Source organism: Myotis daubentonii, chromosome 11 (assembly GCF_963259705.1).
Source record: "Myotis daubentonii chromosome 11, mMyoDau2.1, whole genome shotgun sequence".
NCBI classification, from domain to species: Eukaryota; Metazoa; Chordata; class Mammalia; order Chiroptera; family Vespertilionidae; genus Myotis; species Myotis daubentonii.
Window position 1 is genome coordinate 32,971,725 of NC_081850.1, and position 23,306 is coordinate 32,995,030.

Sequence of the window (23,306 nt, forward strand, 5' to 3'; positions counted from 1 at the left end):
TTTTTCTTTATTGATTAAGGCATTACATATGGGTCCTAATCCCCCCATTGCCCCCCACCCCCCTCATGCTCTTACCCCCCTAGTGTCTATGTCCATTGGTTATGCTTATATGCATGCATACAAGTCCTTTGGTTGATCTCTTCCCCTTCCCTCCACCCTCCCCTGCCTTCCCTCTGAGGTTTGACGGTCTGATTGATGCTTCTCTGTCCCTGGATCTGTTTTTGTTCATCAGGTTATGTTGTTCATTATATTCCACAAATGAGTGAGATCATGTGAGATTTTTCTCCGACTGACTTATTTCGCTTAGCATGATGCTCTCCAGGTCCATCCATGCTGTTACAAATGGTAGAAGTTCCTTCTTTTTTACATCAGTGTAGTAGTCCATTGTGTAGATGTACCACAGTTTTCTAATCCCCTCTTCTGCTAATGGGCACTAAGACTGTTTCCAAATCTTAGCTATTGTAAATTCTGCTGCTATGAACATAGGGGTGCATATATCCTTTCTGATTGGTGTTTCTGGTTTCTTGGGATATATTCCTAGAAGTGGGATCACTGGGTCAAATGGAAGTTCCATTTTTTAGTTTTTTGAGGAAACTCCATACTGTTCTCCACAGTGGCTGCACCAGTCTGCATTCCCACCAGCAGTGCACAAGGGTTCCTTTTTCTCCACATCCTTACCAGTTAAGCTGCATTTAAATGGATTGTGGAATGTTCTGCATTCATCTGTATGACATACACTCACTCTAGTATTCCAATACATTCGTGCCACTAACTTAGATAACTAACCAATTACCACTCCTATAATAGTGGGTACACTTTTAATTCCTTGAGTTTTATTACAGTAATTGGTAAGAAATATTTTTAGTTTCAATTGAGGACTAAAAAAAAAAGTTCATCTCTTTCGGTTGTAAAATCTCTCCAAGATACTCTTTGTTTGGAAGGTACTGATATAGTTATTGTGACAATCTTTTCTGGCTTGGTTTCTGTTTTCTTGAGTGGGCTTGAATGATAAAGCCTCTGACGGTGACTCAGAAGTTTTGAATTGGTTTAGGGCAGTGGTCGGCAAACTGCAGCTTGGCAAACTGTGGCTCGTGAGCCACATGTGGCTCTTTGGCCCCTTGAGTGTGGCTCTTCCACAAAATATCGGCTCTTCCACAAAATACCGACTTCTGCACATGGGCCACAAAGTTTCAATTGCACTGAACGTGCGCACCCACACGTGGTATTTTGTGGAAGAGCCACACTGAAGGGGCCAAAGACCTGCATGTGGCTCGCGAGCCACGGTTTGCAGACCACGGGTTTAGGGCAAGGATGGTAAATGAATTTTCATCATAAATGGAAACTCCAAATGATTACTAGTGGTTTGCTTGTTTGCAGTACATATCTCTTCACAAGCATTTTAAGACCTCTTCAACAGTATAGTTCAATTCTCCTATCTTTTCTGCTATTTGTACTAGATCTTCTATTTCCACTTATATTATAAACCACATAATACATTTTTATTTTAAATCACTATCTTTTTATTCATGCACTTTTAATGAGATTATTGCCATTGTGTACATTTTACTTAACTAATTTTTATATTAAGTCAGTGTCTGTCATGTAGCCATCAAAAATTTGTACTCCAATTTGGACACTGACTCCTTAAAATCAGTCACTTCTTATTGCTTTCCTGATGCCTTTCTACACGACAAACTCATAATTATCATGCATTGTAAATATACCTTCTGCAGGGCAAACATTTCTCAGGTCTGCTCCATTAAAGCTATCTGGAAACATCATATTCTCTACTAATAATTTATTATATTATGCTTTGTAATGGTATCTCCATGGATTGTCAATATATCTAATCTTGCATATAAATAATTTTTTCCTATTTACCTGGAGATAGCAAAATAGAATCCACTGTACTTGTTTGTAGCTGTAATTTTAACTTTATGCACAGTATTATATCATCTATTTCATTTTGTAACTCCATTAAAGTCCTCTGAATCTATCAGCTGAAGTACTATCAGAAAACCAACATCATCAATGGCATTGATTTATCCATAAAAAATTATGCATGGCTGATGATCCCTTAATAATTAAATATTTCTCAAATCAAATAAGCACTTTCCCCCCTTGCAATTGTCTGCAATAGAACTAGAAACAATGTTTAAGAAATTGCAGTCCAGCCTGGCCGACATGGTTCAGTAGTTGAGCATTGACCTATGAACCAAGAGGTCATGGTTCAATTCCTGGTCAGAGCACATGCCTGGGTTGTGGGCTTGATCCCCAATGTGGATGTGCAAGAGGCAGCCGATCAATGATTCTCACCATTGATGTTTCTCTCTCTCTCTTCCTCTCCCTCTCTGAAATAAATAAAAATATATTTTAAAAAAGAAAGAAATTGCAGTCTACTTGGATAACAATAGCTCTTTTTATTAGTGTTTTTCCTATAACTGGTGGTCCACATAATAACAGCCTTTTAGAAGTATTATTCCTACACTGGGATAATTCTAGGTTTGTCAGCGATAGTTCTATTACCTCTCTTAATTCTCTGATCTGTTCTGATAATCCCCAGTCTTAGAAAAAAGAAATATTCCCTGTGTCTTTATGAGACATGCTATAAACCAGTGGATCTTAACAAATATCTTTGTAATCATTTCAAAGCAATTCTTGTTCCTGGCTTCAGGTTACTTTTTCAAGGTGAATATATATATATATTTAACAATATAATTTTCTCCCATTAATTCCTTAAGTACTTCACCCGCAATCTGCCCAGATTTGGTGATTATGGAACTGGCCTTGATTGTTCCCTTAGCTGTTTAAAACAGTTGTTGATCTTGTGCTACAAGCATTTTGTTTTATGATAGTCTTGAAGCTCTTTATCCCTATGATCTGCAATGATGAGATGCTATCACTCATAGGGGATACCAAGAATGACAATGGCATATATGACAAACCCACTGCTAATATTATACTCAGTGGAGAAAACTAAAAGCATTTTTCTTAAGATAAGGAACAAGACAAAAGCATTTTTCTTAAGATAAGGAACAAGACAGGATGTTCACTATCACCACTCTTATTTAACATAGTACTGGAAGTCCTAGCCACAGCAGACAAAACAAAAACAAACAAACAATAAAACAACAAAACAGAAATAAAAGGCATCCAAATTGGAAAGGAAGAAATAAAACTCTTTATTTGCAGATAACATAATACTGTATATAAATAACCCTAAAGACTCCATTAAAAAATGATTAGAGTTGGTAAATGAATTCCAGAAAGCAGCAGGATAAAAATTAATACTCAGAAATCAGTTGCATTTTATATACCATTAATGAACTATCAGAAAGGGAAACTTAAAAAATTTCATTTATAATTGCATTAAAAACTACTACCTCAGGATATAAAAGACCTATACTCAGAAAATTACAAGGCACTAAAGAAAAAAACTGAAGAAAATACAAATAAGTGGACGCATATACTGTGTTCATTGGTAGGTAGAATTAACATCATTAAAATGTCCACACTACCCACAGCAACCTATAGATTCAATGCAATTCTTATCAAAATGCCAATGCTGTTTTTCACAGAACTAGAACAAATAATCAAAAAATGTATATGGGACCACACAAAAAGCCCAAATAACATCAGCAATATTGACAAAGAAGAACAAAGTTGGAGGTATCACACTAGCTGATATCAAATTATATTAGGAGTCCAAAGTAATAAAAACAGCATGGTACTGGCATAAAAACAGACATATAGATCAATGGAACAGAATAGAGAACCCAGAAATAAATCCATACCTTTATGGCCAATTAATATTTGACAAAGGGGGCAAGAACATACAATGGGATAAAGACAGTCTATTCAATAAATGGTGCTGGTAAAATGGAACAGATACTTGCAAAAAAATGAAACTAGATCAATTTATATAAAAGAATAAACTCAAAATGGATTAAAGACTTAAATGTCAGATTGTAATCATGAAAATCCTAGAAAAAAACATAGGCAGTATAATCTCTGACATTTCTCAACATTTTTTCTACTATATCTTCTCAGGCAAGGGAAACAAAAGAAAAAATAAACAAATGGAATTAAACCAACTAAAAAGTTCTTGCACAACCAAGGAAACCCATCAAAATGAAGAGATAATCTATTGAATGAGATTTGTCAATGATACATCTGATAAGGGATTAATATTCAAAATTATAAGAACTCAGACAACTAACACCAGAAAAACAACCCAATTGTAAAGTGGTCAGAAGACCTGAATAGACACTTCTCCAAGGAAGACATATAGATGACCAATAGACATAGGAAAGGTTGCTCAATATCACTAATTGTCAGAAAAATGCAAATCAAAATGAGATATCAACTCACAACTGTCAGAATGGGCTATCATCAATAAATCAACAAACAAGAGTTGTAGAGGATGTGGTGAAAAGGGAACCCTTGTGCACTGTTGGTGAGAATACAGATCAGTGCAGCCACTTAGAAACAGTATGGAGTTTCCTCAAAAAATTAAAAATGAAACCGCCTTATAACCCAGTGATTCCACTTCTGGGGATTTATCCAAAGAAACCCGAAATACAAATTTGAAAGAATATATACACACCCATGTTCATTTCTGCATTATTTACAATAGCCAAGACACAGAAGCAACTTAAGTGCCCATCAGTAGGCAGGCAGAGGCAGTTAGGGGCAATCAGGCAGGCAGGCAGAGAGGTTAGGGGAGACCAGGCAGGCAGTAAGAGGCAGTTAGGGGCGATCAGGCAGGCAGGCAGAGAGGTTAGGGGTGACCAGGCAGGCAGGCAGGTGAGCGGTTAGGAGCCAGGAGTCCCAGATTGCAAGAGGGATGTCCTATTGGAGAGAGTGCAGGCTGGGCTGAGGGACAAACCCCCCCTGCACGAAATTCGTGCACTGGGCCACTAGTATCCTATCTAATAATAGACAAATATGGTAATTAACCGTACCTCTGACACGCTTCCCATTGGCTAATCAGGGCAATATGCAAATTAACTGCCAACCAAGATGGCGGCTGGGAGCCAGGCAGCTGAAGCAAACAGGAGGCTTGCTTACTCCAGTGATGGAGGAAGCCAAGATTCCCTGACTGCTGCTGCTGGCCTCTGAGCTGCACTCTAAGAAACAATGTTGCAGTTATAGAAGCTAAACAAACCTGAGATACCTGCTTTCAGCCAGCTGGGCCTCAGAGCTGGAGCTGCAACAGTGTTTCAATTATAGAAGCCAAACAAACCCAGATACCTGCTTGCAGCAGCCGAGGTCTCAGAGCTGGAGCTGAGCCTCAGAGCTAAAGCCGGCTCTCAGCTCCAGTGACAGACATAGAAGGTAAATAAATCCCAGAATAAAAGAAAAAAGGAGAGGTTGGGAGCTTCAGTCACCTGCCAGCCTAAAAATGGCCCTCAGCCCATCACCCAGACTGGCCAGGCACCCCAGTGGGGACCCCCACCCTGAAGGGGGTGTAACCAGCTGCAAACAGCCATCATCCCCTCACCCAGGCTGGCCAGGCACCCAAGCAGGACCCCCACCCTGACCCGGGACACCCTTCAGGGCAAGCCAGCTGGCCCCCACCCGTGCACCAGGCCTCTATCCTATATAGTAAAAGGGTAATATGCAAACTGACCCTAACAGCAGAAGGACTGGGAATGACTGGTCACTATGACACACACTGACCACCAGGGGGCAGACACTCAATGCAGGAGCTGCCCTCTGGTGGTCAGGGCACTCTCACATGGGAGGAGCTCTGCTCAGCCACAAGCCAGGCTGATGGCTGCCAGTACAGCAGTGGTGGTGGGAGCCTCTCCTGCCTCCTCAGCAGCGCTAAGGATGTCCGACTGCAGTTTAGGCCTGCTCCCCCGCTGGCAAGTGGACATTCCCCAAGGGCTGCCGGGCTGCCAGAGGGATGTCTGATTGCCATCTTAGGCCCAATCCCCTGGGGAGCGGGCCTAAGCCAGCAGGTGGTCATCCCCTGAGGGGGTCCCAGACTGCGAGAGGGCACAGGCCAGGCTGAGGGACCCCTCCCTATCCCCGAGTGCACAAATTTTTGTGCACCAGGCCTCTAGTTTTATATAAAAGTCTTTACTTTGATGGGTATTTTTATTTTGGATATTTTATATAATTCCAAGTTAATAGTTTTTAATGCACCTTGGTGTGACTGTATTGTGTTCCTCCTACATAGGGCTCATGATCTTCTTGAATTTGTGTGTTTATTATTTGGAATTTAGAAAAATTTCACTCTTTCTTCAAAATTTTAAATTCTCCTGTTTATTCTGGATCTCCATTACACAGATTATACTGCCTGATAGTATCCCCCAGGTCAGTGATAGTCTGGTTTTTGTTTGCTTGATTGTGTTTTCTCTTTGTGCTTCAGTTCAGATAGCTTCTATTGGAACCATTATAAGACTCACCTCATTTGTTTCCCTTCTCTTGAGGAAGCACAGTTGTGTCTGTTATCCAATATCTGAATTTAGGTGTTTTGTTTCATTCTCCACTTCCTTACAGAGAAAGGGCAAACCTGGTTCAAGTTACTCCATGTGGCCAGAAGCAGACACTTCAGCTTAATCTTTAAGGAAAGAATAATCAAATCAGACATGGGCATACCATCAGATTATCATTCTTAGATTGCAATTTGACTTCAAACTTCAGTGAGAAAGTAATCAGAGAAAAATGCTCTCATGCTTCCACCACCAAATCTTTAAACCTACCTGTATTTACTCCATTTTACCATCTTCCCCCTAGTTGTAAAAGTGTCCGTGATGTATTAAAGAGATATTTCTCTCTTGTGCTCTGGATCACATTCAAAATTTCACTCCTTTTATAATTCTCTCCCCAGTATCATTAGTCACTCTCTTTCTCTATGACTCAAGCATCACCATATAAAAGTGGTTTAAGATCTCCCAACTAAAAGACTTCACACCCACATGAAGTTTCACCTTATTTTCCTGCTTTCCTTCAGGGCAAAACTTCTCAAAACAGTTGTCTACATTTACTGTCTCCACTTCTTACCAATCTCATAACTTCTTCAACCTGATAGAATCTGGAAGCTTATCCCTTGAACTTACCCATCAGTTCACAGTGCTCCTATTACTTGGTCCTTCAGTAAATACATTCAACAGAGTTGACCACTTTCTTCTACTTAAAGCACATTGTTCTCTTGCTTTCATGAAACCACACTCTCTCACTTCACTGACCATTCTTTGCCTCCTCATCCTCAATCGGTTGTCTCAGGTTCTGATCCTTTACTTGCTTCCTTTTTCTAACAACATTTTCTTATGTTACCTTAACTATATCCATTATTTTAAATGACTACCTATGGACATTTCTACTTGGCTATCCAATAGGCATCTCAAATTTAACATGTTCAAGATGAAATTCTTCTAAACCCCCCACAGCAACTAGATGGATGGTATTTGCTCAAACCAAAACCTGAGACATGCTTTTGTTTCTTTTTTCTAATCCCTCCCATCCAATTTATCAGTAACATACTTTTCTACTTCTTTCCATTTCTATCACCACATCTCTAGTTCCAAGCTACAAGATACTTCCAGAAAATGGTGAGTAAACTAGTCTAGCTGGATTGGAAAATTATTATTGATGAATAGTGGGAGAAAAATCTAGGGAAGGCAGTTTGGGACATGTTTTGAAGGTCTTCAAATGACAGAATCCTCATTTACAAAGGGGAGCAGACGAAGTTAACCCTCCTGAGCATAATTCTCCTGAAAAGTGGTACCTTTTCAATAACTTAAAATATACTGGCATAACAGTTGTTAATATTATAATAAAAGGATGCTAGTTAAAGGCATATGAAAGGAATACAAGGAGACAGGTGGAAAAGTCAGTCAAATAATGGTATCTTTAAAAAGTACTTTCTTCCTGTTGTTCAATCACACAGCAGGCCCTAACCCAGGCTCTTTTGATGTTAAAATCTAGCTCTGCCTCTGGTGACACTCTGGAGTGTTGAACTTTATTCTGCAGGAAATGGGGTGAGTTGAAAAGCTTTTGAGCAGAAGAGTGACATGGTTAAACTGTACTATACTGTGGGAATAATGGCCTGACAATGATGTGTAGGACTAATGTGAAAATGTAGAAAGAGTAATTAGGTTATTACGATAGAACAGACATGAAATTATAAGGGAGTGCAAAAAATGAAATTGATGCAGTAAGGAGGAAGATTGGAAAGAGTACAAGAAATAAAAACAAGAATCAAATGTGTTTATTCAAGGATTCTCATCTCTGATGACAAGAGAATTATGGTGTCATTATGATGACTAAGTACATTAGGAAGGGAGGCTATTTTGTGGAGAAAATACAATGTTTTCTGTCTATAAGTTCTGAACTGACAGCTGTAAATAATAGTTATATATGGCTGTACTTGGCATAGTTCTCTGAGTTGTACACCATCATACAAAATAATTTTGCAACCTTAGTTCTAGGTTTACACTTCCAAGGTTATTTACCTGATTCCAATATATTAAATATATATTTGCTATATTATATGCATAACTGATAATGCTTCAGTTTTACCTACCACTGATTTCCTCTACTGCCATTTCATCAGAAGTGACTTCCTTTTAGAGATGTGCTACTTCTTCATGTTGTTTTTTCCCCTAGATATTTGCAGGTTATCTTTGTAATGCTTTCTAAAGATACATCCTACTCCCTTCTCAACTAAAAATCCCTTGAGGCTCTAAACATTTTTGTTTCCTAACAGTACTTAGCATAGTGCCTTGTTCACTGTAGGTTCTCAAAAAAGATTTGTTAAAAGGTTAAATAAGTAAAGTTTATGGTTTGTTTACAACCTGGGCTCATTTCTTCAAAAAATAAGGTAATTTAGCATGTTTTAGTATATACAGCATCTATCAGAGTCAGAAGAGCTGGGCTTTAGCCTGGCTTTAGTCTTATTCAGACCTGTGATGTAAGAGAGTTAAGGTAACTTCTTTGGACTTAGCTATAAAATGATTTCAACTAAACCTCTGATCCTCTTCTTGCACCCCAGTAATCCTCCTTCATGTAGCAAATATTATGGTGACTATGAAAAACATGATTTAGTCCCTGAAAAAACCATATGTATGTCTAGACTTGAGAGTATTCAATTTAAATAATAGTTATTATTTAAAGTTAATAAAAGTTCACTTATTTTTTATAATGTATGTTTTTATTGATTTTTAGAGAGAGGAAGGGAGAGGGAGAGAGGATAGAAACATCAATGTGAGAGAAGCATCAACATCAATCTGCTGCCTCCTGCATGCCCCCTACTGGGGATCAAGCCCACAACCTAGGCATGTGCCCTGACCTGGAATTGAACTGGTGATCTCTTGGTACATGGGTTGATGCTCAACCACTGAGAAGCATTGGCCGGGGAGTTCATTTACTTTCAACTTTCCTCATCCTTACACTGCTCCTTTCATAAAGACTTACTTTCTACACTTACTCAAATTGTTGTGCACTTTAACTATTTTGTTTATAGGACAGGATATAGTTAGTTGTCCAACTGAAAATATACTTATTTATACTGGGAACTAAAATGATTTTGTCATCTTGCTACCTGGGAAATGTACCTGAAGTTTATCTACTTTATTGGTGCTTTATATGTGTGCTGCCAAAACTGTTAAAGGCAGCATGATGAAGTGATATGAACTCTGATATTGGAATCAGACTGCTTAAATTTCAGCATCCATTCTTTGTACATGTAGGATTTGGGAATTTATTTTATCATGCTTAACTTCAGTCTGCACACATTTAAAATGAAAAAAAAATGGCACCTACATCATAGTTGTATGGATAAAATGAGATAGCCCACAAAAGAGGGACATTACTCCTACCCAAAGTATACTAAAGATTTAATGCAATCCCTATCAAAATCCCAATGACACTTTTTGTGGAAGTAGAAAAACCCATCTTAAAATTCATATGGAATCTCAAGAGACACCAAATAACCAAAAGTTTTTTTTTTAAATCTTTATTATTCAGATTATTACATTTGTTCCTCTTTTTTCCCCCCATAACTCCCCTCCTCCCAGTTCCCACCCCACCCTCCACCCTCACTCCCCACCCACTGTCCTCATCCATAGGTGCACGATTTTTGTCCAGTCTCTTTCCGCATCTCCCACACCCCTATCCCCCCAAGAATAATCAGTCCATTCCCTTTCTATGTCCCTGATTCTATTATAATCACCAGTTCATTCTGTTCATCAGATTATTTATTCACTTGATTCTTAGATTCACTTGTTGATAGATGCGTATTTGTTGTTCATAATTTGTATCTTTACCTTTTTCTTCTTCTTCCTCTTCTTAAAGGATACCTTTCAGCATTTCATATAATACTGGTTTGGTGGTGATGAACTCCTTTAGCTTTTCCTTATCTGTGAAGCTCTTTATCTGACCTTCAGTTATGAATGATAGCTTTGCTGGATAAAGTAATCTTGGTTGTAGGTTCTTGGTATTCATCACTTTGAATATTTCTTGCCATTCCCTTCTGGCTTGCAAAGTTTCTGTTGAGAAATCAGCTGACAGTCGTATGGGTATTCCCTTGTAGGTAACTGAGTTTCTTTCTCTTGCTGCTTTTAAGATTCTCTCTTTGTCTTTTGCTCTTGGCATTTTAATTATGATGTGTCTTGGTGTGGTCCTCTTTGGATTCCTTTTGTTTGGGGTTCTCTGCGCTTCCTGGACCTGTAAGTCTATTTCTTTCACCAGGTAGGGGAAATTTTCTGTCATTATTTCTTCAAATAGGTTTTCAATATCTTGCTCTCTCTCATCTTCTGGCACCCCTATAATTCGGATGTTGGTACGCTTGAAGCTGTCCCAGAGGCTCCTTACACTATCTTCGTATTTTTGGATTCTTTTTTCATTTTGCTTTTCTGGTTGGGTGTTTTTTGCTTCTTCGCATTTCAAATCTTTGCCTTGATTCTTGCGCTCCTCTGGTCTGCTGTTGGGAGTCTGTATAGTATTCGTTATTTCAGTCCATGTATGCTTAATTTCTAGTTGGTTCTTTATCATAACATCGAGGTTCTCATTAGATTTCTTGAGGATCTCACTACATTTATCGACGGCTTCTAGACAGTTCTTAAGAAACCTTAAAAGTGTGGTTCTGAATTCATTATCCTCCATTGACAAGTTTTGTCCTGTTTCTTCATCTCTGCATTTTTTATGCTTTCTTGGTGCACCCCCTAGTGGTCTTTGTGCGCAGTCTTGTTGTAGTTAAGCCTTGATTGTTGTCGGCAATACCAGGGGTGATTTGACCTCCAGGCTAACTGCCTATGAGAGTCCTCTGTGTCTGCAGTGGGAGGGCTTCTGTGCTGGATCTCTAGGGCGGTGCTAATCTAGCGTTTGCCTGAGGCTATCTGGCAAATGGCTCTGCACAGGGCTTGGGCGGGGCGGGTCCCTGGGGATCTACAGGGCAGGCTGGAGTGAGCAGTTATGGAGGCTCTCAGTTCCGTCCCTAGGGGCTCTGCCTCACAGAGTCCCAGCAACCGCTGCAAACCTCGGAGAGAAAGCTGCCTTCGAGTTCCGACCAAAGCCAGACAGTCCTGCTTCTCCCGTTTGAGTCTGGGTCCCTAGAGACTCGCCCGGATCTGGAGCTCAGAGTCTGAAACTCCCTCCCGATTGAAAACAACAACCGCGCCCTCCGCCGCCAGCCCACTCCGTGCACACTCCGCACCTTAGTATTTCACTTCAGCACTGCGCCTCCTCCGAGTCTGGGTATGATATTCTCTTTCCTCCTAGTTGTAGAATTTCCACTCAGCCAGCCTTCCTGTGGTTCTGGATGATGTCCGTTCCATCGTTTAGTTGTTTTTTGAAGTGGTTGTTCGAGGCAGCAATCTCCGGCGTTAACCTATGCCGCCATCTTGGTTTCTCCCAAAAGTTTTTTGTTGTTTTTATTTTTAAACTACAACAAAGTGGAAAGTGTCACACTTCTTGATTTTAAAACTTACTACCAAAGCTACAGTGATCAAAACAGTATGATACTGGCAAACATATAGACCAATAGAATAAATGAAGAGCTCAGAAATAAACTCTCACATATACAGTCTTTTTTTAATTTAGAAAGAAGAAAGCACTCTACTAAAAATATGGCCATTAAGTAGGTGAGTTGGAGCTAAAAGAAAATGACCTAGGGCCTGGCCGGTGTGGTTCAGTTGGTTGAGTGTCATCCCATGCACCAGGTCACTGGTCCGATTCCTGGACTGGGCACATGCCTGAGTTGCAGGCTTGATCCCCAGTAGTGGGTGTGCAGGAGCAGCCAATTGATGTTTCTCTCTCATCAATGTTTCTGTCTCTTTCTTCCTCTCCCTTCCTCTCTCTAAAATAAATAAAAACATTTTTTTAAAGAAATATTGGAGTTCACTCATCTTTAAAAAAAAAAAGAAAGAAAGAAAATGACCTAGGTAATTACTAGAGCCAAAGAATTTTTGTCATTTGAGTTATGCTCTAGCTCAGTGATGGCGAACCTTTTGAGCTCAGTGTGTCAGCATTTTGAAAACCCTAACTTAACTCTGGTTCCGTGTCACAGATAGAAATTTTTTTATATTTGCAACCATAGTAAAACACAGATTTATATTTTTGATATTTATTTTATATATTTAAATGCCATTTAACAAAGAAAAATCAACCAAAAAAATGAGTTCATAGGTTCGCCATCACTGCTCTAACTCAATACTCTAATCTTCCACAGTTATTTTAGTAATCCTAAAATAAGAGACATTAAAAAAGTTATGAAAATTCCCATTGCATGTGAAATTAATATCAGATCTGGAAAAAAACTTTTCCCAGCACCATATTCATTGTTCCTCAGGTCTCAGATGTCTAAATCATTTTTAGGAAATAGACTGGTGGGTATATATATATATATATATATATATATATATATATATATAATCAGAGAGGAAGAAAGAGGGAGAGAGAAAAACATCAATGATGAGAGGGAATCATGAATTGGCTGCCTCCTGCACACCCCACACTGGGAATCAAACCCACAACCCGGGCATGTGTCCTGACTGGGAATCGAACCATGACCTCCTGGTTTACAGGTCAACACTCAACCACTGAGCCACGCTGGCCAGGCAATAGACGGTTCTTTACAGTTCTATCAACTTTTGGAAATTTCTTCCTCTGTAAGAGTTTTGGAAATAAATGGGTCTCCTGAAAGGCTGGTAGTAAAATTTATTTGGGTGGAAATAGGCGGCTGCCCCTGGGTTTCCAATGTCCCATCTCTGTTCCTCCTGCCATGGGTAAAGTCCAAATTTGTCTTCATCAAGGCCAAAACAAAGGCCAGTGTCCAGAGTTCTGTTTCATATTATAGCTCCTTTGGAACCCATGCAGTTTGCTACAGGCCCCAGGTGGGACTGCTAAATGCACATGGTTACTACGGGGAGTAACAAATGGGGCCAGTGCAGGACACTGAGAGAGAGAACTCTGCTCCCTGGGGTTATATTATCTCAGTCTTGGACCAGGAGCTTTTCTGAAATAACCAATCAACTTCCCAAACTTTCTCGAGCTTCTGATGGGTCCACCTCCCAACCAATCCTTTCTTTCCCCAGGTTAGATTGACAGGCTATGTTTGCTATTTTGGCTCCTACTATGCGTGCCTCATAGAAGCGCCTTCCCCTGGGCCATTTGGACTTCGACTGCACATGTGCTTACCTCCCTCTTCAGTGTTTTATCTCTTCCCCCAGTGATCTGTGGGGAACAGACCAGTGGTTCCCTGAGGCGGGGCGGTGGAGATGTGAAGCTACAACTTCCTGGTGAAGTAAGCAGGGTCATGCTTCCCAGTTGATCATGCTTAATAATGTCTGCTTCCCTTTGCTTCCTTAATATCTAGCTACCTACGCAAACAGCTGTAAACAATAATATAAACACTCAAATAGGTGCTGCACAGTGCTTACTTACACCTCGTGGTTCTTTATTATCTTCAGATATAGCCTTCTGGAACAGATCTATTTTTTAAAATGAACTTAGCATTTTGTTATTATAAAAATCTTTGCTGTCATCTTTGTTTTGCATAGCTCAGTGTTATAAAGACACCACTCTAATAATAGTTGCTCAACATTTTAAGATGATCATTAAGGCCTATGAGACTTAATATGAAAAATCTGAAGAAATCATAGAAGATATCAAAAAAAAAAAAAAAAAACGACGCTAAAAGCCTTTTCTATTCTGGCACTCTTATTGCTCAAATGTGGCCAAAGGCTGCTAAAAAACCACTGTCCCTTCTAAATAATATCCCAGGAATGAGTCTTCCCAGCTGTGAGGGACTAACAATGGGATGACAACAAAATGAGCCACCTGACAATGGAGGATGAAGGATCCTTTCATAACTGATCAGTACTGCTTTCCAATAATTGATCAGCAATACTTTCAAGAAAAAAAAATCTTAAAAAGCGTGAAAATGTAAACAATAATATAAACAGAGCCACTTTAATATGGAGCTGCTCTGCCAGAAAAACTGCCTCAAATCTTTGGAATGTTAAAATAGGGCAAAAGAACCTTTAGACTGGGATTAGGCAAACATTGTGTCCCAAAGAATTCTTTACAAAGATAACAAGAAAGCAGTTCTTATGAATAATGGACTGACCACCAAACTCCAAATTAAATTTAAAACACTGTTTAAAATTAATATCATTATTATCTGAACCAGTAGAAATGCCTTCCTTCCATTAATGTAATCGTCCTTCTCCTCTTTCTCATGAATACCCACTGCTTTGTCTCCTACCTGAAACACTATTTGGGCTTCTACCTGAATCAGTGCATCCCAAATGCCCATCTTTACTGATTTTAAAGAAATACTTGTTACCTCTCACTTTGAAAGGCTTTTTAATTTTAATTTGATTGACTGGGAGAGAGAAACATTGATTCAAGAAACATGGATCGGCTGCTTCCCACACCCCCCGAGTGGGAATCAAACCTGTAACCTAAATATGTACCCCAACTGGGAATCAAACCCACAGCCTTCTTTTGGTGCACGGGACGACACTCCAACAGAACCACATTGGCCAGGTCCCTTTTTAAGTTAACACAGTTGTGGGCCAACTAACAAAAGTCTACTCACACTCCTGAATGCATATTGGAACTTTAAATCAACCTTCAGGAGTTTATTAGCCAATCACTAGACACCACCACATCCTGCATATATGCATGAACTTTCAGAACTGTTGCCTGTAATCAATCAAAAAGTAGTAAATATTTCTTCTTACCAACTGGGCACCTACCATAAAACTGCCTCTACATCACTTTTTCCCACACATGTTATCTGTAACCAATGTAAATTCTTCCAAAACAACTTACATCTTTCTTCTTCAAAACATAATGTATAAAAGTGCTCGTCAACGCCATAATGACAGACATGTGTATCTTTTCTATGTAGTTCTGTTGATGTGGTCTAGACTTCTGCCCCAGGATCTGGTCCTTTCTGGCTAGCATATGGTTCAATAAACCCTTAAAGCTTTTGGCTGTGAAAGTTCTTTTGTTTGCTTGTTTGTTTAAACACAATCTTTTCCTTACCGTCCTGCACTATTAATGTTATTTATCAAGTCAGATCTAAAATCTATGTTTCTGTCTATTCACACTACTCAAAGCTGACTTACTTGACCCTGATAAATATCATTTATAGGAGTGCCTCCTACTGCAGTTATTAAAAACAAAACTATTCCCAAAACCTAAGAATATGGATAATTGGAACAAGGATTCTGAAATCTTTTAACCCTCTCGTTTTATAAATTCGTTATAGTTATGTTCAAAAACAAGATGTTAAACAATTGCTATACATAGAAAGACCTTATAATGGAATATTTATATAGTGTAAGGCCTAACAGTTGAGTTTTCTTCTATTAAATGTATGACTCAAGCTTTGCTTGATGAGACATCCACTTCAAAGAAGATTATCTCCAATAAACACAATGCAGCCACAGTAGAAGAACCAGGGGCCTATCTCCACCAAGGCTCTTTTGCTTTAAAGATCTTGGTTTAATTTCAATAAATGAGCATTTGGGCCACTTGTTTTCTTTTCTTCCCATGCTTTAAATTCCTGCTCTTACGTTTTAGAGTGGGCCCATGAGCCCATGAAAGCTCGAGCCCCAACATTTGAAAGCAGAACCTTAGGCCAATGCATGTTCCCTCTCTGCCTCACTCCTCTTTCTCCCATTCCTCTCCCTCTCCCATTCTTCTATCCCAACAATGATGGTTATTGCTAAATGGCAATCATAATAAGAACCATGGGACCAGTCTAAGCACAACGTTAGTTACTGATAGGCTGAGACCAACATAAAAAGCAAATCATTAACAAGTTTTAAAACCGTATTAATAAAGATTGGTGTTTCACTGGAGACAAGGCTTTTCTTTATACATTTGTAAGACTGAAAAAGAATGAACCATATTTAGGAAAAGAATGAACCATATTTAGGGCCTGCACCAATTAAGCAATGCTATCTGGCAGAAGCACAATATAAATTAATTTCTTAATCTAAAAAAACGACATATTGCAAAAAAGTAAAAACATTAAATATTTTAATAATTAGGTATATAATGCACATTTTACTCATATGAAATTTCACTCATATGAGAAGTTAAAGGCTTGACTATAAATTTGACTAATGTGAAAATTTTTAAATTCTCTTCTCTCAGTGTCATTCTGAAATCTCTCTGTTACTATCAGCATCATGACACACTTAGCATCTAGTTACCTTGAAATTAATTACAACCAACCCAAACCTGGGAGAAAACATAAAATTTCTGATATTCATACTCAGATGTTTTTCTTAAATAAAATGAAGCTTATCTCATATAATCTAGTCTTTTGCTTGGGTAATCTTGCTGGCATCCTTATTCTTATTATTATTATTTATTCTGATACTAGAGGCCTGGTGCACAAAATTCATGCACTGGGGGGGAGGGGTGTCCTTCAGCCTGGCCTGCACCCTCTCGGAGTCTGGGACCCCTTACTCCTTACCACCCACCTGCAGTGGAGGCGGGAGAGGCTCCTGATACTGCCGCTGTGCTCGCCAGCTGGGAGCCCAGCTTCTGGCTGAGCGGCACTGCCCCTGTGGGAGCACACTGACCACCAGGGGGCAGCTCCTGCATTGAGCATCTGTCCCCTGGTGGTCAGTGCTGGTCATATCGATGGGTTGTTCTGCCTTTCAGTCAATTTGCATATTAGGGTTTTATTATATAGGATAACAAAGTGAAAGAGCTTTAGTAAGTAACACTGGAAAACTAGAGAAACTTTCATTAGAAATCATTTAAATACCAGAACTACAGTGGATATGGTAATGTTCATAAGAACATGCAGTATAATCTTAGGAAGCATTTATTTAAAAAAAAATCTAAAGGTAAGTTTACTTTTATAAAAGGCTTTCTCTGCACATCCCTAAACCAATGTGTATACCCCCACTTCCTTGGTGGGGGTATTTAAAAGACAATAAAAAAGAAAATAACGTCTGAATATTTATTACATCAATATTTCAATTTTGGGGAACATGCTAAAGGCACAATGAAAAAATTAACACATCTTCATAAACTGGCCATATAACACCACCCCATGGAGAATGGCTCCCAGGTATAGAACTATGGGTATTTTCTGATGTCTACTCCATAATAAAATTGTTTAAATAAAATTGAAATATCAGAAGTTATAGTTGTGACAAAAATTTCACTTGACTTTATAACAGAAGTCTTGGGTTGTAAGAAAGCACTCCTTCACAGCAAATTACAGTGTACTGGCAGCACATGTATAAATAACATAAAAAAGTGACTGTTTCCCAAAGCAGGTAGCCATGGATATAAGGAATTATTTATATAAAGACTGTATAACTTACTATACCATAATATTTACAGAATTACAGAATTCTAAAAAAATCTTTATCCTCATTTCTGAAGACTATTAACTTGAAGAAACATTTTGGCATTAACTAGTACAGTAATTACCTATTTCTTGTGCAGAAACAACTAAACAGCTATAGGTTCAATTTCTTTTCATGTATAGTCAAAATCAAAATTTAAAACACTACTAACCCTTAATGAATAATAATTCTCTTGAAAACTTAACATTTTACAATAGTCATCAACTCTAAATACTTAAAAATGCTTATAAAGTATTTCTTCTCTACAACTAAAAATTGAAACATTAAAAATGTTTTAAAAAAATTAGTTAACATCCTTTTTTTAAAAAAAACAAACAAAATGGCCCTCTCTGGTTTGGCTCAGTGGATAGAGCACCGTCCTGCAGACTGAAGCATCCTGGGTTCAATTCCAGTCAGAGGCACACGCCCAGGATTGCGGACTAGATCCCCAGTAGGGGACATGCAGGAGGCAGCCGATCAATGATTCTCTCTCATTGATGCTTCCATCTCTCTCCCCCTCTCCCTTCCTCTCTAAAATCAATAGAAAATAATAATAATAAAATAAATAAAAACAAACAAAATGTTTTAGACCTTTAAAATTCTACTTTCAGAACTTAAGTTTTAATACAAAAATCTGAAATCAAGCACATCATCATACTTTTGACTTGAAAAGTAGGAAAATGGAGATCTTTAATTGCACTGTATTTACAGATCTTGAAGAGTCTTTACAAATTAAATAAAAACTATATTCAACTTTCATCAAAATATTTACTAGAAACCTTTTAAAATTTTAAATGATTTTTTTATTCGGCAACCACTAAAATATTTTAAAGATCATGTAAAAAGAATTTCTCCTCTTTCCTTCCTTCTAACCAAAAGAATCTCAAACTTTACATGTGAAGAATTTTTTCTTACAGAATTTGCACTTTAAAACTAGCTCCAAAAAATAATCAGAAAAATAATTAAAAGTCTGTTTAAAAAAATAGCACATACCACTGAAACTAGAGTAAGAAATTATTTTCTTTTTAACCCAAATACTAAGTATTTTAAACTTTTTATAAATAATAATAAATACCGCCTCATATTATGTACGGTGTATAAAATGGAGTAGCACTAAAACAAATGATGACAATGAACAACCCATTATACTTCACTGAAAATAAGTATACTCTCATTTTTCTTAGAGGAATATTATGAATTTTCTACTAGCATTCTGGAATAAAATAACAAGCATACTTTTTTTTACCAATTTCCTCTCATTTCTCCTTTGAATATAAGACTTTCTAAATTTTCTAAGAAAAAATTTATTCTGAGACTACAAGAGATTTCTGAAATCCCTAAAATACAGTCTTAAAAAACATCCCTAACCCATACTACGAATCTTAATAGGTTAAATTTAATGCATGATGATAGGTTCCAAGGATTGAAGAATCATACTGACAGCCAATAGCTCAAGGGATGACAATAATCCTGCATTTGTAATCTCAAAATTTTAAAAGAAAACTATTTACCAGTCTTAGAAAAATTTAGAGATCTATTTAAAAACAACAACATACTCATCACAAATAGATACAAGAGAGACAAATAAGAAAATAGATTGTGTTACAGCTTTGTAAACTTGTTCCATTTCAAAATGTATTCTTTATAGTTAGGGAAATCCCTATACAAATAAAACTAAACATTTGTTCCCTTTTCTTTGAAAAATATTTACAGTACATAAAATGATAAGCAAAAAGTGTACACCTGCTTTTATATTGCTGGCCAGTGATATAGATGAACAAGAACACCAAAGTGCTTACTCAATTATTTGAGCATCTTAATTTGTTTGTATAGTGAAGTTATTATAGATCAACTATGGAAAAATTAGAAAACACCATTAATGAACCAGCCCTTGTGTAAAAGATCACACAAGATGCCAAGGTATTATACATTCACTGTGGTAAAAAATGTACATATATATTCTGTGCTTCTTTAACATTGTAAAATTTATATTACAATTTTTTCATCTCTCAAAATTCTGAGTTAAAAAACGTCTATTTTTTTCTTTTGCCAAATAAAAGTGACGTTAATCAACTAAGTTCATGAAACTTTTTACAAAATTCTTTACTAAGAACTTTCATCAATTTCTTTTACTGGTGTCCCCATAAAGAAAAACTCACTATACTTTGAAAGTTTTGAGCAGATATTTCCACATCTTTGTGGCTAGCATCATGATATACATAACAATGACATATGTAGTAATAGTCCACAACAATGTGAAATACAAAACTTTGTTCTCTAACTTTATTTTGGTCTCAGAGTGAAGTTCATTTCGTTCATCCAGCTATGCTGTCCCTTATTTGATCAACTCGAAGAGCTAGGTTTCTGAAAGACGGACGTTGATTTACATTATTATTCCAGCATTCTGTCATGATCACATAGATCTGTAAAAGAGAAAATAAACCAGAATTACAATGAACACAAAGTGCTATTTTTTTAATTGGCAGAAGACATGAATTCAGAACTCCCACTTAATTCTTCCATATAGGTATCTGTGCCTAGATCCACAGTTATATGATTACTAGAGGCCTGGTGCGTGAAATTCGTGCACAATGTGGGGGTCCCCTCAGCCCAGCCTGCACCCTCTCCAATCTGGGACCCCTTGGGGGATGTCCGACTGCCGGTTTAGGCCCGATTCCAGGGATCGGGCCTAAACCGGCAGTCGGACATCCCTTTTACAATCCTGGACCACTGGCTCCTAATCGCTCACCTGCCTGGTAACCCCTAAATCCCGCCCCCCTGCCAGCCTGGTCATCCCCAACTGCCCCCTCCCTGCCAGCCTGGTTGCTCCTAACTGCCCCCCCCACCGGCCTGGTCACCCCTTACTGCCCCCCTTGAAGGCCTGGTTGCCCTCAACTGCTCCCCTGCTGGCCTGGTCACCCCTCATGGCTCCCCTGCCAGCCTGACTGCCCCACGCAGCCTGCTGTTCAGTCATTTGGTCATGCCTCACTAAACCCCCTGCCGGCCTGGTTGTAGGCAGCCATCTTGTAAGAGTGTGAGGGTTAATTTGCATATTACCTCTTTATTATATAGGACTAGAGACCCGGTGCATGAATTCGTGCATAGGTGGGGTCCCTCTGGGTGGCCTGCAGGGGTTGGGCCGAAACCCGCAGTCCAACGCCACCTGCAGCTCTTACCTGTGGCTCGTGCTCATCCCGGCCCCACTGTGCCTGCCGCAGGCTCGCACCCAATCAGTCCCAATTGGGAGAGGCTCGTGCTGCCAAAGCAGCGCTCGCCAGCCATGAGCCCTGCGTCTGGTGCCCTCCTGAGGGGAGTGGCCTGTGGGATCAGGCTGAAACCAGCTCTCCGACATCCCCCATGGGGTCCCAGATTGCAAGAGGGCATAGGCCAGGCTGAGGGACCCCACTGGTGCACGATCAGGCTGGGGAGGGACCACAGGAGGGCTCCAAGGTATGTTTGGCCCATCTTGCTCAGTCCCAATCGGCCAGACCCCAGTAGCAAGCTAACCTACCGGTCAGAGCGTCTGCCCCTTGGTGGTCAGTGCATGTCATAGTGACTGGTCGACAACTGTCCACCCCCTGGTGGTCAGTGCATGTCATAGCGAACAGTTGAGGAACCTTAGCATATTATTAGCATATTACTCTTTGATTGGTTGTTCAGTTTTTCTGCCGTTTGGTCTATTTGCATATTACCCTTTTATTATATAGGATTATTATATAGGATGCTATTTATTTAAAAGCTCATCAATTAAATTTGATCAAGTGACCTGAAGTCCTTGTTCTAAAAGAGCAAGAAATTGTATGATTACTATGGATAAAAAAAATAAATGAATTTGTGACCTCATCTGGGCATCCATCTGGTCTTGGTAATCTTCCATTATTCTTCAAGAGTTCTATCAAATGAAACACAATCATCTGCCCTTGTTTGTCGTTGCCAATCATACGCATGAATTCCTGAAACATAAACCCACATTTTAGTGAGATTTTTTGGGTACATTTAATTTGAAGCAGAAATCTTTCTCAACTTCTTTCAATAAATGGGAACAATTCTGTATATGTATGCTTTCTTATATGTTTGAAACATTTTAAAAACAGACTATTTTGCTTGGTTGGTGTGACTCAGTGGTTGAGCATCAACCCAGGAACCAAGAGGTTGCTGGTTCAATTCCTGGTCAGGGCACATGCCCAGGTTGCAGGTGTGGTACCCAGAGGGGGCATGCAGGAGGCAACTGATTGATGATGTTCCTTTCCCATCAATGTTTCTACCTCTCTATCCCTCTCCCTTCCTCTCTCTCTAAAAAAAATCAATGAAAAATATTTTAAAAAGTCAAACTATTTTAAAACTTCCTTTTCAGGAATACTTCAGACAGGATTGTTATATGTGGAACCTCTATAATGCCATTTCTATAAATGTAATATACTCAACACAAATTCCCTGAGAAGGGCCCAAAACAAGTGAACTAAAACTATATTTACATTTTTTTGGTGGCTATTGTTTTAACATGTCACATTACATTACATTTCAGCTGAAATAAAAACTTGAGTGTAAAAGAGGGCATAATAAAAAGAGTGCAGAATGAATGTTTAAGTAAAAGTACATGGAGAGAAAAATATGTTCAAGTGTTAAAAATTCATAAAAATCTGATTTGTAAGCTAGGAAAATATTTACAGCACATCCTTTATTGAAATATAGAGAGCTCTTATAAACCGGTAAGAAAAATTACTAAAATAAAAATGGGCAAAGCACATAAGGAGACAATGCACACACATATGTACACCAAATACCCAATAAGTATGTGTTCAGTCACACTAATAGGAGAAATGCAATTTCAAGTCAAATAGATGCAACTTCTCTCCTACCAATTTGGCAAAGCTGCATAAAAACACAATGGTGGATACTGTCAAATGATGACATGCACATGCCCTGTGCACTGCTACTGAGAATGCAATCTGATACAGCTTTTCTGGAAAGCATTCTGAAAAACTCAAGAACCTTTAAAAGAGTTCATAACCTTTCATCTATTATTAAACTTTTATTCTAAGGTGACAACCACAGAGAAACAAATATTTATGTATAAGGATGTTCACTATGCTCATTGAGGTGTTACATAAAAGACTGAAAATGGAAAATAACTGTTTAGAAATTACATCCTTATTATGAAATGCTATCCAAAAGTTAGAAGCCAGATTTTCAGTAAATAGTTACTAATAAAGGAAATATCCATGCTCTAATACTTAATTAAAAAAACAAGACAGCAAGCTGTATAGTATAACCTTTATTTTATAAAAAAATTATTTTAATACAGTTTCACTTTTACATATAAAATTAAAAGAAGCCAGGAAGAAACATACCACAGTACTAAAATAGTTACCTCTGAGTAGTTGAATTGGAGAGGATTTTTTTCATACTTTTCAATATTAAAGAAAATTCTACAATGATCAGAAAAAAACTACTTTAAAAGTTTAACTT

The 23,306-nt window shown here is 38.4% G+C and overlaps 1 protein-coding gene across 8 annotated transcripts in view; it reads right to left on the bottom strand.

Moving 5' to 3' along the window:
* Window positions 1-6,263: 6,263 nt before the first annotated feature.
* JAK2 (Janus kinase 2) overlaps window positions 6,264-23,306 on the bottom strand; it is a 113,263-nt gene continuing 96,220 nt past the window's right edge. For 6 of the 8 annotated variants that reach the window (XM_059656733.1, XM_059656735.1, XM_059656731.1 and 3 more), the window contains 2 exons: window positions 21,677-21,790; window positions 18,165-20,260 (listed from right to left, as the gene is read on the bottom strand). In XM_059656733.1, the coding sequence (XP_059512716.1) occupies window positions 20,153-20,260; window positions 21,677-21,790 (222 nt within the window). In that variant the 3' untranslated portion in view covers window positions 18,165-20,152. Of the gene's footprint in view, window positions 6,572-18,164; window positions 20,261-21,676; window positions 21,791-23,239; window positions 23,267-23,306 lie in introns of those variants that run through there. The other 2 variants (XM_059656732.1, XM_059656739.1) reach the window with 2 other exon arrangements.